This window comes from Mangifera indica, chromosome 4 (assembly GCF_011075055.1).
Source record: "Mangifera indica cultivar Alphonso chromosome 4, CATAS_Mindica_2.1, whole genome shotgun sequence".
In the NCBI taxonomy this organism is placed as follows: domain Eukaryota; kingdom Viridiplantae; phylum Streptophyta; class Magnoliopsida; order Sapindales; family Anacardiaceae; genus Mangifera; species Mangifera indica.
In genome coordinates this window covers 9861405-9876864 of record NC_058140.1, presented here as the reverse complement: position 1 = coordinate 9876864, position 15460 = coordinate 9861405, and the positions used below count along the sequence as shown (strand labels likewise).

At 32.9% G+C, this 15460-nt stretch overlaps 2 protein-coding genes across 4 annotated transcripts; both read right to left on the bottom strand.

The window, feature by feature from the left end:
* Positions 1-2705: 2705 nt before the first annotated feature.
* On the bottom strand, positions 2706-5520 carry LOC123212763 (beta-ureidopropionase). The gene is made up of 6 exons (XM_044631949.1): positions 5300-5520; positions 4827-4934; positions 4257-4445; positions 3939-4166; positions 3636-3860; positions 2706-3250 (listed from the first exon to the last, which is right to left on the bottom strand). The coding sequence occupies exons 1-6, from the start codon at positions 5420-5422 to the stop codon at positions 2885-2887; spliced, it is 1239 nt and encodes a 412-aa protein (XP_044487884.1). The 5' UTR covers positions 5423-5520; the 3' UTR covers positions 2706-2884.
* A 5355-nt stretch (positions 5521-10875) lies between these two features.
* On the bottom strand, positions 10876-15434 carry LOC123214484 (PKS-NRPS hybrid synthetase cheA-like). 3 transcript variants are annotated; one of them, XM_044634273.1, is made up of 6 exons: positions 15287-15434; positions 14756-14815; positions 14395-14469; positions 12613-13799; positions 11466-12530; positions 10876-11233 (listed from the first exon to the last, which is right to left on the bottom strand). In XM_044634273.1, the coding sequence occupies exons 2-6, from the start codon at positions 14798-14800 to the stop codon at positions 11197-11199; spliced, it is 2409 nt and encodes an 802-aa protein (XP_044490208.1). In that variant the 5' UTR covers positions 14801-14815; positions 15287-15434; the 3' UTR covers positions 10876-11196. The 3 variants fall into 3 exon arrangements, with proteins under 3 accessions (XP_044490208.1, XP_044490206.1, XP_044490207.1); XM_044634271.1 differs by having other exon boundaries at positions 11333-12530; positions 15287-15429; XM_044634272.1 differs by lacking the exon at positions 14395-14469 and having other exon boundaries at positions 11333-12530; positions 15287-15429.
* Positions 15435-15460: the final 26 nt, after the last annotated feature.

Below are 15460 nucleotides of genomic sequence, written 5' to 3'. Positions count from 1 at the left end.
CTCACAAAGTTTTTAAAAAGAAAATGACATCAGAAGTTGGGAAAAGATTTTTTACATGAATTCAAAGATAAAAAAAGAGAATTCGGCTCTTTTTCCATTAACCTTTGGCCAAATGACTATTTCTCACCTAGGTTTGAAGCAAACCCAATATCTCACTCGCTAATTATAAAAAATTTAAATACTTATTCATTTGTTAAATTTTACTATTATTGTCAAAGGTTTGCTAAAATACCCAAAAATAACTTAAAAATTTATCATATATTCTTTTCTAAGTTTAAAAATCTAACAAATTTTTTCTCACTCAAGGTTTAAAAAATCAACATTTTCCTCTAGAATTTTTTTAGCCACCACTATTAATGTCTGGAGATGGCAACATCAACATTCTCCTTTCCTTCAAGTTTCTCTTTCAGTCGCACTCTATTTTCGATCATTATCAACTAACGAAGATGAATTGTTCATCTCCAAAAGAAGAACGGTCTTCGTCGATCAATTTTCTCTATTGGTGGTGGTCTAATTATTATATATCGGGTTTACTTGTTTGATAAAATCAGACGAAGTCCATAGTTATTAAAAAAAAAAATTCATATAGTTGTTTTAACTTACATAACTTGCAAGCATCACTGAGGTTAGAATTAATCTTTAACAGCCCAATAAGCTTTATGTTCAAGTTCCCCTGGCAAGTAGCAATGTTTTTCGTAAAACTAATGATGTTTTGAAATCAATTCCATCAGCCCAAAGTGCATTATTAAGTTGTAAGGACAAATTCTTACAATTTGGGTTAAGTGGCTTTCCAGGATTTGTTTGATCATCCCCCTATTTGCCAGTTCTACTTGTCCTTTTTTGTAAGGATGATAAGAAGTGGCAACTCTCTCTGTAATTCCATATTTTATAGGCCAAAGGACCATTTCCCACCCAAAGTACGCGGTTTTCTCAAGTTTCTCCTTATTAACTTTGAAAATCTCATTTACCCATCCATGAGCTGTTAAAATTAACGGAACTCTAATCCCTAAAAAATTTATCTCATTTTCCCCCCTAAAATTTTAAAAACTAACAAATTTCTCTCAACCCAAGTTTTAAAAAATAGCATTTTCCCCCTTAAGGTTTTTAATTTTTCGGAGTTAGTTTTTTGACGTTATTTCTTCATCTCTGATGACCTCCAAGCGACGCTTCTTTCTCTCCGGCGCGGCCTCCTTCCGACAGTTGTCCTAGGCACGGTCGTCGATGAAGACGACTGTGCTTCATCGAGATGAAGACGCGTCTTCGTCCATGAGGAGTCTTCGTCATTGACGAAGACCTCGTCTTTGTCTCGATGAAGCACGGTCGTCTTCGTTGACGACCGTGCCTAGGACAACTGTCGAAAGGAAGCTGCGCCAGAGAGGAAGAAGCATCGCTTGGAGGTCATCGGAGAGGAAGAAACAGCGCCAAAAAACTAACTCTGAAAAATTGAAAACCCTAGGGGTGAAAATGTTGTTTTTTAAAACTTGGGTTGGGGAAAATTGTTAGTTTTTAGGGTTTAGGGGAGAAAATAAAATTCAATTTAAGTTTATTTTTAATAATATAGATAAAATGATGATTTTACCTTTAAAACCGTTAATTTTAAACCAATCACAGGTGGGTAAATGAAATTTTCAAAGTTAACGAACGAAAACTTGATAAAACAGCATACCTTAGGTGGGAAATAGTCCTTTGGCCTATTTTATAATTTAAGATTCAAATGACTTATTAAGAAAATGTATCCCCAGCAATTATCATGTCTCAAGGAATTTTAAGTTGACTTAAAAATATTTTCTTTCAAAACTTTAATTAATCATTGTTTTATGATCATTTGTTCGACATGGTATAGGCTCTACTCATTTGGAAATATAGTCTATTGCAACTAATATGTACGAAAATCCAAATAATGGTGGAAAAGGTCCTAAGAAATTCATACCCCAACAGTCAAATTTTAACCACAAGAAGGTGACTTAACAACATCATGTTTTGATTTGAAATAAATCTCAATTTTATTAATTCAATATAATTAGGAAAAAAAAATAGATAACTCGACAGTGTTAAGGTAAATCTACCATTAGAAAAGGTTGAAACCCAGTGAAGGTTGCATTTTTCCTTTTTTAACAGTTTTGGTGATCGGCACTCAAGAAGGTAGTAGTCTATCGCGGTGGTTGGCAGAAAAACACAACCATCAACAAACCTGTAATGGGCTCTAAAGACCTTTTAAAGTCTATCAAAGCCATAGTGAGTGGCTCTGAAACCATAAAAATGGAATAGAAAAAAAATAATTTCAAATATATTGATTCATACACAAAAGACCAGTATTTATACTATATACGATGAGGTGTAAAAAGGAAAAAAGAAAAATTGATTGCTTGATTAGTGATCTTAATTGACTGTTTGATCGATAAGATTGATTGGTTTATTAGTGATGATCTTGATTGTTGGGGTTGATTGTTAATTGATAATCTTGATTGCTTGCTTGATTGTTGAGATTAATTGCTTTAACAATATCATGTTTTGTTTTGAAGTGAATCCCAATTTTTGACAATTTTAACAAGTAATACAAAACAATCAAACTATATGCCCATATTTTTTAGTATATAAATAAGTATATATCCTCGTATAATTGAAAATTTTTAAATTAAAAATAAAATAATACTCATTTACATAATGACACATTATCTATATACCTATTTATGTATTAATAAATATTGGAAGGTTCAATTTGTATGGTTTATCATCATTTATCCCTTCTATCATAAGATTTTAGGATAATTAACAATATTTTAAATAATTACACAAGAAGATACCCAGAGACTTGTTTCTACACTGACCATCTAGCCAGAATTTTATTGAATACAATTTTTTTACATTGAGATTTACCTGCAACTTAGGAAGCCTTCTTATGTAACAAGGGGTCAGATATGATTTGAGGCTTGAAGTCTGGCTTTAGATATTTGGCTAGCATCTCTGCGTATAATTCATATCGAGCAGTCATTGGGAAACACCATTTGTCTTTCAGCTGCCTGCAGAGGTTCAAATCCATGTCTGCAATCATCAAGCCATCCTTGTAACGGGAAAGAGATGGTGTGCATGAAGCATCTGGTGCTGAAAAATGACTTGATCCATAGAAATGTCCAAAATCATTGTGTTGTGGCTTTCCATCACCCGAAGTAAAGGCATTAGGGAAGGTCTCAGTCCCAACACGGTTTATTGACCCAACAAAATAACTATTTGCTATTGCAGCATTGCGGGCCTGTAAATCCATCAGCAACATGTCATTTGAATTGCCAGGTACAATTTAACTAAGCATATAATGAAAATTCTGTAAAATTTTCAACTGTAACAACAAATGACCATTTATCCATATTCTGAATCAAGCACCAATCTACTAGAAAACCGTCTAGTCTTTTGTGCATTCAGGATCAAGTAGCATTAGATAATTAAGCATGTGCAATAATAAGATAAATCACATTATTTTACATGAGAAATATACTGTAGATGGACCGTCAAATGAAGGACTTCCACATCTATGCAAAGAATATGGCACAATTTTCCGTCGACCACAACAAAACTAGGAAAAACTTATGCAAAGACTACTAAATGAATTCAAGAATAAGACAATTGGGAAAACAGATCACCTCAATGGGCCACATTGGTTCACTGAGTTCCCCGACCGTTGCGGAAGGGTTGAAAACAATTTCTGCACCATTCAAGCCAAAAGCTAACCAATTCAATGGATGATGCCTCCCATAACAAATGTTGACAGCAATCTTTCCATAAGCAGTCTCAAACACAGGATGCCCAGTATTTCCTTCCATATAGTATGTGCTCTCATTGAAGTCCCCAACTCTAGGAATGTGGTTCTGTCAAATAACATTTCATTAAACAAAGAATTCCTGAAGAAAGACATAGAACTACCATCGGTTGAATTACTGCATTACCTTTCGGTGCTTGCCAATGATGTTGCCATTATTGCCAATAATAACAGCAGTGTTCCAGATAGTGTCCCCATGGTTAACATCCCTCTCAAGGATTGGACTGATGATTACCATGTTATATTTCCGAGCAAGTTCCTGCAGAAATTGCATTGATTCCCCATCAATGGGCTCAGCAAATTCACACCACCTCTTCTCTCGAGTGCAAAAGGCAAATGGCATCATCCATGCTTCCTAGATTAACATTACATGAAAAGTGTTATTTAATTTCAGAAAATAAAGGAAAATAAATTGATCAAAATGATTAAACTTCATAACACGTACTTGCAAGCACAATATCTTGACTCCTGAAGTGCCAGCAGTGTCAATGATTAGTTTTATTTTCTGAAAAAGAGCCCTCTTCTGGTCCAGAAAGTGGGCAGTTGTTGGAAGAGCAATAGAGTTTTGGATTAGACCCACCCTAACTACTCGAGGTTCTCTTAGTAATTCCTTGTCAGCTTCAAAGGAAAAAGCCTGAAATGAATTTAAAATGATTTAAGTCAAAGAAATTAATAGCTCACCATTTTGACACAAAAAGAGAGGAAGCTTTAGAGATTTCTTTAGGAGACCTGAAGCAGGAAAATTTGATAAGATTCAACAGCTATGGCCAGTTACAGTAAAAGAGAGAGTAAACACCAGTTTCTGGTATTATTTCAAAAAGGGTCGAGAATATTAACTGATCTTTGTTCATACTCTCCTGTGATGTCCAACATACCATACGAACTCAAAACTCATTCATAGCCAATTAAGATTTTCGTTTTGTGATTACTGTCTCACACTTGTTCTTCCAAGTCAAGTGATAATCTACTTTTATTATAAGAACCGAAATTATAAATAAAAAGGTCAAATCCCAACCTTCAGATCAAAATCATGTTCAGACGAGATTGCTTTAGCCGATTTTGGGAGATCAATCTGTTTAAGTGCCTTCCCACAGTTTAGACCAAAAAGCAAACGGTGAACTTCCTGCAAAAATACCAATACTATCATCGCAAATTTTCAAGTCAAAATATAAAATTATTCAATTGTCTATTTGAACACTTGAAAATGATTCAAAGTCACCGCGAAACAGTAATTCAATCATCTTATTAAGTAATTAAAACTTCTCTTGTTCAGTAGAACAAACAGAAGGAATCTAATGAAAAAATTCAGGCCTATTTCAATCTACCTTTTAACTGAACTAACCATTCATAAAATACTAGATCAAAAAAAGAACAAAAACCCAGTTCCACCAGAGGCAAGAAACTAATAACATCCTTTTTCCACCAAGTTTATCATAAAAACGAAGTCATAAAATCAAAATCTACACAAAGATATATGAGAAAGAATACCTTGAAGAGATGGGGTTTGAGATTGGCGCTAAGAAGGGTGTGAAGAGAATCATACCCACAAATTGAACCATCTGGAATCACAGTATCTCCATTTTCATTCTCATGGTCTTGCGGTTTCTCCATTCTTGAATTGGCTTCTAGAGTAATTTGGACAGGCTTAGTTATCAGATGATTGAGTTATACAGTTATACAAGTAAAAAATAAGTGTTTCACAGGTTGGATTCCTTGATTTCAGTCTTTTGAATATTCAATCAGGAAATCTTATCATGTGCTCGTTTAGATGTGGTTCCTTGTGCAAGCAAAATACGTGCCGTCAGATTAGACAGTGACTGTAATATTTTTTAAGCATAGTTTTCTAAAAAAATTAATTAATTAATTAAACTATAATTATATTTTATATTAGAGAAATTATATTAAATGACCAAAATTAAGGAGGTCTAAACGAAATTACCCAAAACAATCAGGTTTAAGCAAAAATACATTTTTTGTGAAATGACCAGACTACCCTTATATATAAATCAAGAAATTTTCTTATTTTCCACGTTATTTTCCCATGGTTTCACTGTGCAAATTCAAAGAAATTTTCCTTTCCCACGGTCAACCCATAGGCATTCCATGGGCAAAGAGATTTTCGTATTTTTTGACGACCGAAAATGATAAAGAAGGTTAGTACATCTTCTCTACTCTTGTTTGAATCAAGTTATTGTTCATATTATTAAGATTTGAGAGAGATTTTGAGGTTTAATACTTTAGGGTTTCGATTTTGAACAATACATAAAATGTTTTGATTTTTGGTTGTTTTTGTTGAATTTCTTGAGGGGTTTTGTGTTATACGTTATGTAGATTTGATTTGTGTTAAAATTAGAGGCATAAACGATGATTTTTTGGTCTGAAAATGGGTTAGAAGAGATCGGCGCTCTGTCTGTGGGAACAGTGGATCTCACAGAGCGAATGAATTCTCCCACGAGCAGGAGAGATCGACCGTTTGTTGGGGGGAAAGTTAGTTTTTTCAAACTTCTAGGGACCGGGGCATAGGGGGTAGTCCATGGGAGGCCTTATGAAAATTTTACATGAAACAGTTGGCTGATGTTGTGAAAACCATGGGTGGGGGAAAATTGGCTTTTTTTTACAATGCAGGGGCCGATAAATTTTATCAATCAACACAAACTTTGACCTCATTAATTGACCTAAAGCTCAGACTTCAGCTTGTCAGTGGTTTGACATTATTTGATCAATTGAACATGTGTGGGTTGGATTCATTTGGTTGATTTGAAACACTTCACTGACTTTGGATTTGCTTGAATGTATATACCACTAACAATTTTTAGCCTTGCACTTAATATCTCATCGCCCCCTGTCAGACTTATTGACCATGAATTGAAATCCTTTTAGTAGGGCAAATTGCTTCACAACAATTTTCAATTGTACTTTATTATGGAAAATATCACCAAGTTTTACATCATTCTTCTCTCGGATCGATCTTGTATCACCTGATGATGTTGATGGTTGTAGAGGAAAATCAAGAAGCCACCTAAACGAATCAATGGGGACATTGTCAAAAAATGGCCCAGAATAATTTCCACTACCTAAAATAGGATTTTCAAGTTGTAAATTGCTTATACCCTCAATAACAGGTGGCATATATTTGGCTCTACCTCTTCAGAAGGAATATCAGATATATCATTTTCATCAAAGTTACCCTAGTTGGGAACCCTATCTCTCTCTCCATGAGCCAATGAGTTTGCAATGACAATGGGTCATTACTGAAATCAATCAAGTTTTCCAAATCATATATTTTTTTTTTACTCCATTAATTTCTTCTTCATCTTCTTCCGCTTGTCCTTCAATGGGGATACATGTAACAAAAATAGGAATACACTCATGTAATATTGAGACATATCAATAAGATCTTAGACATCTTTATCATTTTGGATCTGTACAAGGCAGTCGAGCTCAAATTTTCTTGACTTTATTGATAGTTGAAGATAGTTTTTCATTGGATTAAGACAGCAAAACTAATTCAAAAGTTGAATAAATCTCTCAAATGTTGTTCCATAAAGAATTTTAATCAATTGTTTGGATCCTCTAACATATTTCATTATATTGTCATCACCTTGAATTCATTCTCCCTAGTAACGAACCGATGTATAACCATCCATTTTAATTATTAACTTGCAATGACAAATTTTTGGAAAAAAATTATTCATTTATAACAAAAAATCTGTAATAACTATTTAAAATTGTCTTACAATTATTAATATCAAAATATCTCTCATATTTTTTTAATATTTTATTTAACGTCTTATAATTATTTAAAATTTATCTAACACCCTTGTATATTATCTTGTATCAAAATGTATCTATCTATTCTTAACATTCCATTTAAAATGTTTTTATAATGTTTAATATCAAAATATTCTCTATATTTTTCTAATATTTCATTTAACCCTCTATAATTATCTAACATTTTATCTAACATTCTTGTATGTTATCTTGTATCAAAATGCATTTATTTATTCTTAACATTCTATTTAAAACGTTTTAACAATGTTTAATATTAAAATACCCTATATGTTTTTCTAATCTTTTATGTAACCCCCTATAATTATCTAACATTTTATTTAACACTCTTGTATATTATCTTGTATCAAAATGTATCTATCTATTCTTAATATTTCATTTAAAACGTTCTTACAATATTTAATATCAAAATAACCCCATATTTTTTAACATTTTATTTAGCCCCTCATACTTATCTATTATTTCATTTAATATCCTCGTATGTTCCTTATTATCAAAATATAACTATTTATTTTTAACATATTATTTAAATTTTTCATATATTATGTAATATCAAAATACCCTCATATTTTTCCTAACATTTCATTTAACCTCTTATAATTAGCTAACCTTTAATTTAACATCTTTTTATGTTGTCTTATATTAAAATACATTTATCCATTCTTAACATATTATTTAAATCCTTCATGTATTATGTAATATCAAACTACCCCCATATTTTTTTATATTTCATTTTACCTCCTATAATTACCTAACATTTCATTTATAATGCTCTTACAATGTTTAATATCAAAATACCGATCATATTTTTATAACATTTTATTTGACCCCCCATAATTATCTAACACTTCATTTAACACCCTTGTATGTTGTTTTGTATCAAAATATACCTATCTATTTTTAATATGTTATTTAAATCCTTTATATATTGTGTAATATTAAATGCCCTCCATATTTTTTAACATTTCATTTAACTTCTATATTATTATCTAATATTCAAATACCGCTTTTACATAACATACAAACTAGATTTAACAAATAAAATTATGTTTTGAGTTAAGATTCGTATAAATATATTTTTTTCACGAATTTATTTTTTTCAATTCGAATTCAGAAATACAAACTTTTTTCATCCGAACAAACCCATACTAATTGATATTGAGTAAAAATAAGAGTGAAAGTGAGTGTTTGAGTGGTATGAAAAGTGTGTGTAATAAGAGTGAGTGAAAGAGTTTATATAGATGTGGTGAAGAGTAATTTTGATATTTTAAAAAAAGTTTAGCGCATTTTTGTTTAGGAATAGGAAAATTGGACATTTTTACTAAAGAATAGGAAAATTGAACATTTTTACTAAAGAATAGAAAAAATGGATATTTTTGCTTAATAGAGGGGTAAAAAGGGTATTCAATATAATTTCCCTTTATATTATTTAAATTAATAAAATTATATATATAATATTTTAAATACACAATTAAATAAATTTATTAACGAATAAAATAAAATTTTTATAATTTATATGATAATATATCATTTATATAATTAATCATGTATTTTAAATTATAATAATTTGCTGCATCTAAATGCAAATTAAATATATTTACACAATAGCCAAGCCTTATTAAGATTAAAACTGAATGCAACAGCACTACTGAATTGCAGACATTTTGCCATTACATGCACATCATCAAATCAATTTTATCAATGGCAGAAAATTGTGGCAATACAACTGCACATACATGAATGTAACTTTACAATACAAGTAACCTAACCACTGATACATCTACAACAAAATAACCAAAAAACAACAAGGCTTCCTTGCATAGACACCACAACATGGTTTGCACAAAAAATTACTATCCGTCAGTTTTATCTTCAAAAATATCTTGTTCAACGCAAAGCAGGAACAAATATTTAGACTATAAGAGGCAATCGGATGTACATATCGATTTTCTTCTTGCTGGTCATACAGAATAGAAGAGCTTCTTCATCAAGATGCAATTCTGAACATGGTGTATCTAGCTGAATTTTTGTTTTCACTCCTGCTTTTCCTTTGAAAGGAGCATCCAGAAATTTCAACACAACGGATCACTCAAACCCAGTTCTTTTTGTTATGAAAAGCGATCAGTACTGCCAACAAAAAATAGTTACATACTACTTCAATGGTTAGCTTCAATATTGAAATTGATCGGGAGGAACAAGTAATACCTGAGTTTTGTCACTGACAAGAATCTCAGTCCCAGTGTTAGTGATCAGTAGAAGTCTTCCTAACAAACTTTTAGGAGAATGGACAAACAGAAAGAACAAGGGCTGGATACTTTTCTAAAAAGAAACTTGGATAAAATTAAGCATGGTTACACCTTTTTTTTGAGCATACAGTCCAGTTACCTTTGAGCAGCTTTACCCAACCAAAAGCATATAACTTTTATGCATAAGCAAAACAAATAACAAAAAGACGAAAAAGATGAAGGAGTAAAGAAGCTATTGAATGTAACATAATATTAGAAAAGCAATTTAAGTCATTACTTGAGCAAGAATCAAGTTGATAAACCTCATATTCCTATAGTTCTTATGGAAAGTAAAAAATGTGAACAGTTAACTTGAATTAGTAACTTCTCTACCCATTGCAGATTTGTTTCCCCTCCATTTGATTGCAAGACAACTATAGCTACTGTTTTTTTCTCAAAGCTAGGACTATTTCTTTAGACTAAATGTACAGATATTTGATCCTTTTTCTTTTCATGCAAAATTCAAAGAAAATGATAACTTAAACTCATATCCCCAAATCAATCCTTTCAGCATGACAAATCTTCTCAGTCCGTAATGACCTATGTAGCTTTCTGCCTATGCATTGAGAATGCAAGTATAAAAATTACATGGGAGGTGGCATAATGCTTTAATTATCTTTAATTAAGAGTTTCTTCTCAAAATTGCCACTATTTCAAATTCATCAAATTAATTTGTCCCAAAGAGAAATCTAGATAGGTTGTGTGCCATATCCAGACAGCTTGATATTTCTGTGAGGTGGAAATTTGAGAGTAGTGTTTTCTGGTCCAGATTTGATGATATATCAAAAGAAAACCATGTCAGTGCTGCTAGGTACATAGAATCTGACATTAATATAGAGTTTTACCAAACCAAACGTCAGCAACATGATTGGAAGTAATCTTGGTCATCCACTGAACCAAATTAGAGTCAAATACAAAGATTTCCCATTCCGAAAGAATTTTTGTATGTGCTTATTAATATATGCATTATATTTAAATTAATAACATCAATTTAAACAGGAAATCTCAATATATGATTGCTTATATGCTTGGGTATAGCAAAATATAGGAAATACCCCAATTTCATTGTTGAGAAGTAGCTGCAACAAGACAACCGTATATAAGAACTAATAGTCTAGTCCTGAGGGTGTAATGATCTAACAAGATAGCATAGGAGAGCAAAATTTTTGGCTGTGCATCTACTCCAACAGGAAAACATAAATCAGGTTTAGAAATCATCTGTAACCAGGGCCTTGAAAACTCTGATATGAGCTTTATATGGTGCTTCCCATCCTTGTGCACAAGGATTACGATATTTAAACCAATCAGATGCTATAGGTGGCATGGGTGAACCTGGATGCATAATGACCTGCATAAAGCACAGGCAAAGTCAGTTCTCAAATAAAATAATTATGGCATACTCATGGTTAGAAAATACTTCAGTTTCACTTAATTCTAAGATAAATACCTTCACGAAATGACATGCATTTACAAATCCAATAGCGATAATTTTATGGGAAGTGCGTGGCAAAGGCACAGATCTGAGTGGGAGAAATGTAAAGCACTGCTGCTGAGATATATGCAACACAACAATATTATACCTAGAAGCAATTACATGCCCAGTGTCAGGCATGGTCATCCAGTGGTCTTTCCCTGGATTGCTCTGAAAACATGACAATGAACATATGAGCTTCTGCACTCTATCAGTATCACCATATAGTTGGGCGTAATCATCATTGTGAGACTGCAATTCATCCACCAAGTCCCTCCTTACCTGAGCCCAATTATCCTCACCCATACCCATCAAATCAGCTACAACTCGGAAACCGCAATGACCATCAGCGATAACATCTTGAACATCATGTATGTAGGGTCTCAATCCAACTGGAAATGAATTAATAAATGATATAGGCTGCATTGACTGTGCCCAATCTGCCTGCTCTTTTTGCCTCCCTTTCAGTTCCACAGAAGATGTACTTGAAGTCCTAACCTGTGCTGAATCACTATCCAGCGTAGACAATGCATATTCATATTCTGAAGGATCCTGAGCAGATGTATCAACCTTTAAAGAGGGCTGCCCTTGTGTCTTAGTTTTAACCTCATGCTCAACACGCAGAGTTGCTGCTGAATTTGAAGTTGTTGCAGGATTTGTTAACTCCCTCAATTTCTTCAATAGGTATAGCTTACCAGGACCATCAGTCTCTTTGAAACGCCTGACAAACATCTCTATCTCAGCAGTAAAACTCAACTCCAGCGTAGTATCCAGGGTAATCGGCACATAGTCTAATTTCTTCCAGTGGGGATCTACTGAAAATAGAGGAATAGGTTTATTTTCCTGTTTGTACCTTGCTATCTCATGAGCACATGGCAAACCATGTGTACATCGAAATACACATCCACATGCAGAGACATCTAAACCAATGGATTCAGCTCTTTTGAATTCACCAAGTATAATGTTCATTGCATTTAACGAGACAGACCCCCTTATATCCTCAAAAATGGGATCTTTGAAATTATGCTGCACAATAGTCAAGCTCCTCTCAAATGAAGCTTTAATTTCAATGTGTTGTAGTTCCAACAAAGCATGCACCTTTGTCCAAAATGTCTCAAAATCACCTTGGGGTACTCCCAGCAGCCTCTTCAATTTTGCATGTGTAGTCTCTGCTCTAATATAACAAAATTGCACAGCAATCAGTTATTGAAACAAAAGTAAGACTAAATGTGACTTTTGTACACATTCAAGTTTACCTATTTGTAGTCATAATTCCAAAATGCATAATCAAGTCTGTCCAAGCTGCAACAAACTTCTCCTTGTACCTAACCAACCATGTCTGCTTTAGATAATCAAGTGCTTGAGGATATCTACAGAAATCACTCTCCATAGCACTCAAGTGTTGCATATACTCTTGTTCAGTGACAGAAAGTACCAATACATTCCAGCTGCAAATGAAGGCTTCCCACCTCTCTTTAGTCTCAAATAACTTCTTGCAAATAGTTGAGACATGCCTTGATATATGCCATCTACAGAGAAAATTATTTGCTCTTGGAAACACTTCCTGAACGGAATTCATTAAGGCCAAATCCGTATCTGTCACGATGACACTTGGCAACGAATTATCTTCCATCATACTTCTTAATCTCTGCAAAGCCCATGTGTAGTTATCCTCTCTCTCAGACTCAAGATACGCAAAAGCAACTAAAAATGTCAACTCAGTTGATGTTATACCTACTATCTCCAACAATGAAAAGGGATACATATTAGTCTTGTATGTGCAATCCACAATTAGCACACTTGGAAAAGTTCGTAGCAATCCAATTGCAAAAGGATGTGCCCAAAATAAGTCCTTAATGCATTCATCCTCATCATTTCGATGCCACTGAATATAATTATGCTCCATCAATTTAGTCATGAGTTGTTGCATATGGAATTGTCCAACTTGTTCTACAACTTTAAATTTATGTCTTGCATTGTAAATTGCTTTTATTGTGGATACATTATGCATATCTCTTTGCTTCAACGTATATAATATCTCTTTTGGGCTAATGTTGTTCTTTGACATATCAACCAATATATTGGCCTCTTGTTCTGTAAGTCTACCAGCATATGAGTGCCCCTCACCCTCAAGATGTTGTGTAATAGGATGGTTATGTACCCCACAAATCACTTTTAACATCCAATCATCATCGGTTGCTAATTTAAGCCCCTTCAATTCAAATGCACAGCCACACTTCTTTGTTCCAACTGTCTTAGGCCGTTTTGGTTGTTCACCCTTCTGATACTTACGTCTATAGGTACCACTCCTTTCGCAAGCAAAACTAATTCTTGGTCTCCTACCATCTCCACCAACATCAGAATTTTTAATCACAATAATCAGACCATTTCTCTTTCCAACATCTCTTACCCAATCAATTAGTTCTTCTCTACTATTGAAAACCTACAGTTACAATAAGTACATGTCAAAAACCAACTAATGAACTTCCAAACCACAAAAAAAAAAAAAAAAAAACCACTATAGGGCCGTTTGGTTATGGGGTTTTAAAGATTACTTTGGTAATCTATTTTTTATTCCTTACATTATCTTGTTTGGTTTGTTAGTAATAAAAGATTACGGTAATATTCTACTACCAATGATAATGTGGCAAGTAATATAGGTGGTAGTCTGATTACCACCTTTACCTTAGGTATTAAAAGATTATCGAAGTAATCTTGATTTTATTATAATTATATTATAATTTATTAATTTTTTAAGACAAAACTAAATTTATTTTTAATTAATATAATAAATAATATAAAAAATATTTAAAAATAATTATATCTAAAAACATTTAAGTAAAATAATTTACTAATGTTCTTTTATTACCTTTAATCAGATGCAATAATTATTTATACTTAACTATTTTTATCAAATTTTATTAAACGTAGTAATTATTCATACTCAATAATCTTCTAAATACTCTATCTTCAAGGTAACCTCCCTATTTTGATAATAAAACATTACCTAAACCAAATACCTCTTATAAGTTACATACCATGTCAGTGGTAAAGGCACTAGTAAAGTCAACATCTTCAGTTCCAACAGTGCTACCACAAGTAGAGCTTTCATCCTTAATGATTACATAATCAACAAATTAGTCACTACTACAAGTAGTAAATCAAATGAACAGTTCAGCAGCTTTAACAGTACAGAACCAAACAGATTCTAGCCTTCAGTTTATTAGTATTTAGTAGTAAAAAACCGTGATGCTTTTGGCTATGGAGCACAATGCATTTGTATAACCTTAATAGACCAAACATCTTCAACGCATTTTGCTCATTATCCATAATCATCATTTGTCCTTTGTTCAATAAATGCATGACAATTAATACAAGAAAGCAAACCTGAAATCTCACCTCTTCATGATCAGTTCCGTCCGACAGGACAGCTTGTTCGTCCATTACAACAAAACCCGCCTATATTTATGTGAAAATCAATAACATCCGTAAGTATTCAGTGCTAAGTGAAGAGCATTTGTTTGAAATTTATACTAAGACACTCAGAGATATATCTCCTAATCAATAAAACACATTGAAACAAACATTATAATGGCAAATTAATAACTGGGTAAATATTAGATACTTAAGCAACAGTCGTTTTAATCCATCCACACAATAAATTGCAAAAATACCACACGCAAAAAGTTAATTTTGTGAACAAGCTTGTCCAATCAGACATACACAAGAAGAGCACCGAACAAACATTCAGAAGCATATAAACATAAACAGTTAAGTGAAAACCAATTCTTTCGGGAATTATCACAAAATTTAGTGACAAACCTCTTCTGTATATGCACAGAGACGAAAATTGGGTAAAATTGCGAGAAAGTAAACCCTAAATCATTGCTTAAATTGAGAGTAAAGTGAACACTTGTCAAGGCAACGTACCAGTGTAGAAGTAAGGAAGGGGGCGACGGTTAGTTGATTATCTGAATTGTGAGGTCAGAGTCCACAAATATTGAGAACAAACGCACAGAAATAAAATTCAAAGCCCTAATAAGTGATCGGAGAAATTCCTGATTGGTTGGTCGTGTTTGTTTAATCATAACTCCGTTCACTGGC

Excerpts from the sequence above, each read along its gene's own strand:
- LOC123212763 (XM_044631949.1), bottom strand. The coding sequence starts at position 5,422 with ATGGAGAAACCGCAAGACCATGAGAATGAAAATGGAGATACTGTGATT. Across the intron at positions 3,861-3,938 it reads TCATTGGCAAGCACCGAAAG|AACCACATTCCTAGAGTTGG; the intron begins GTAATGCAGTAA and ends GTTATTTGACAG. Across the intron at positions 3,251-3,635 it reads AACCAATGTGGCCCATTGAG|GCCCGCAATGCTGCAATAGC; the intron begins GTGATCTGTTTT and ends ATGGATTTACAG.
- LOC123214484 (XM_044634271.1), bottom strand. The coding sequence starts at position 14,800 with ATGGACGAACAAGCTGTCCTGTCGGACGGAACTGATCATGAAGAG. Across the intron at positions 12,531-12,612 it reads GGAATTATGACTACAAATAG|AGCAGAGACTACACATGCAA; the intron begins GTAAACTTGAAT and ends TTGTTATATTAG. Across the intron at positions 11,234-11,332 it reads ATGCATGTCATTTCGTGAAG|GTCATTATGCATCCAGGTTC; the intron begins GTATTTATCTTA and ends TGCTTTATGCAG.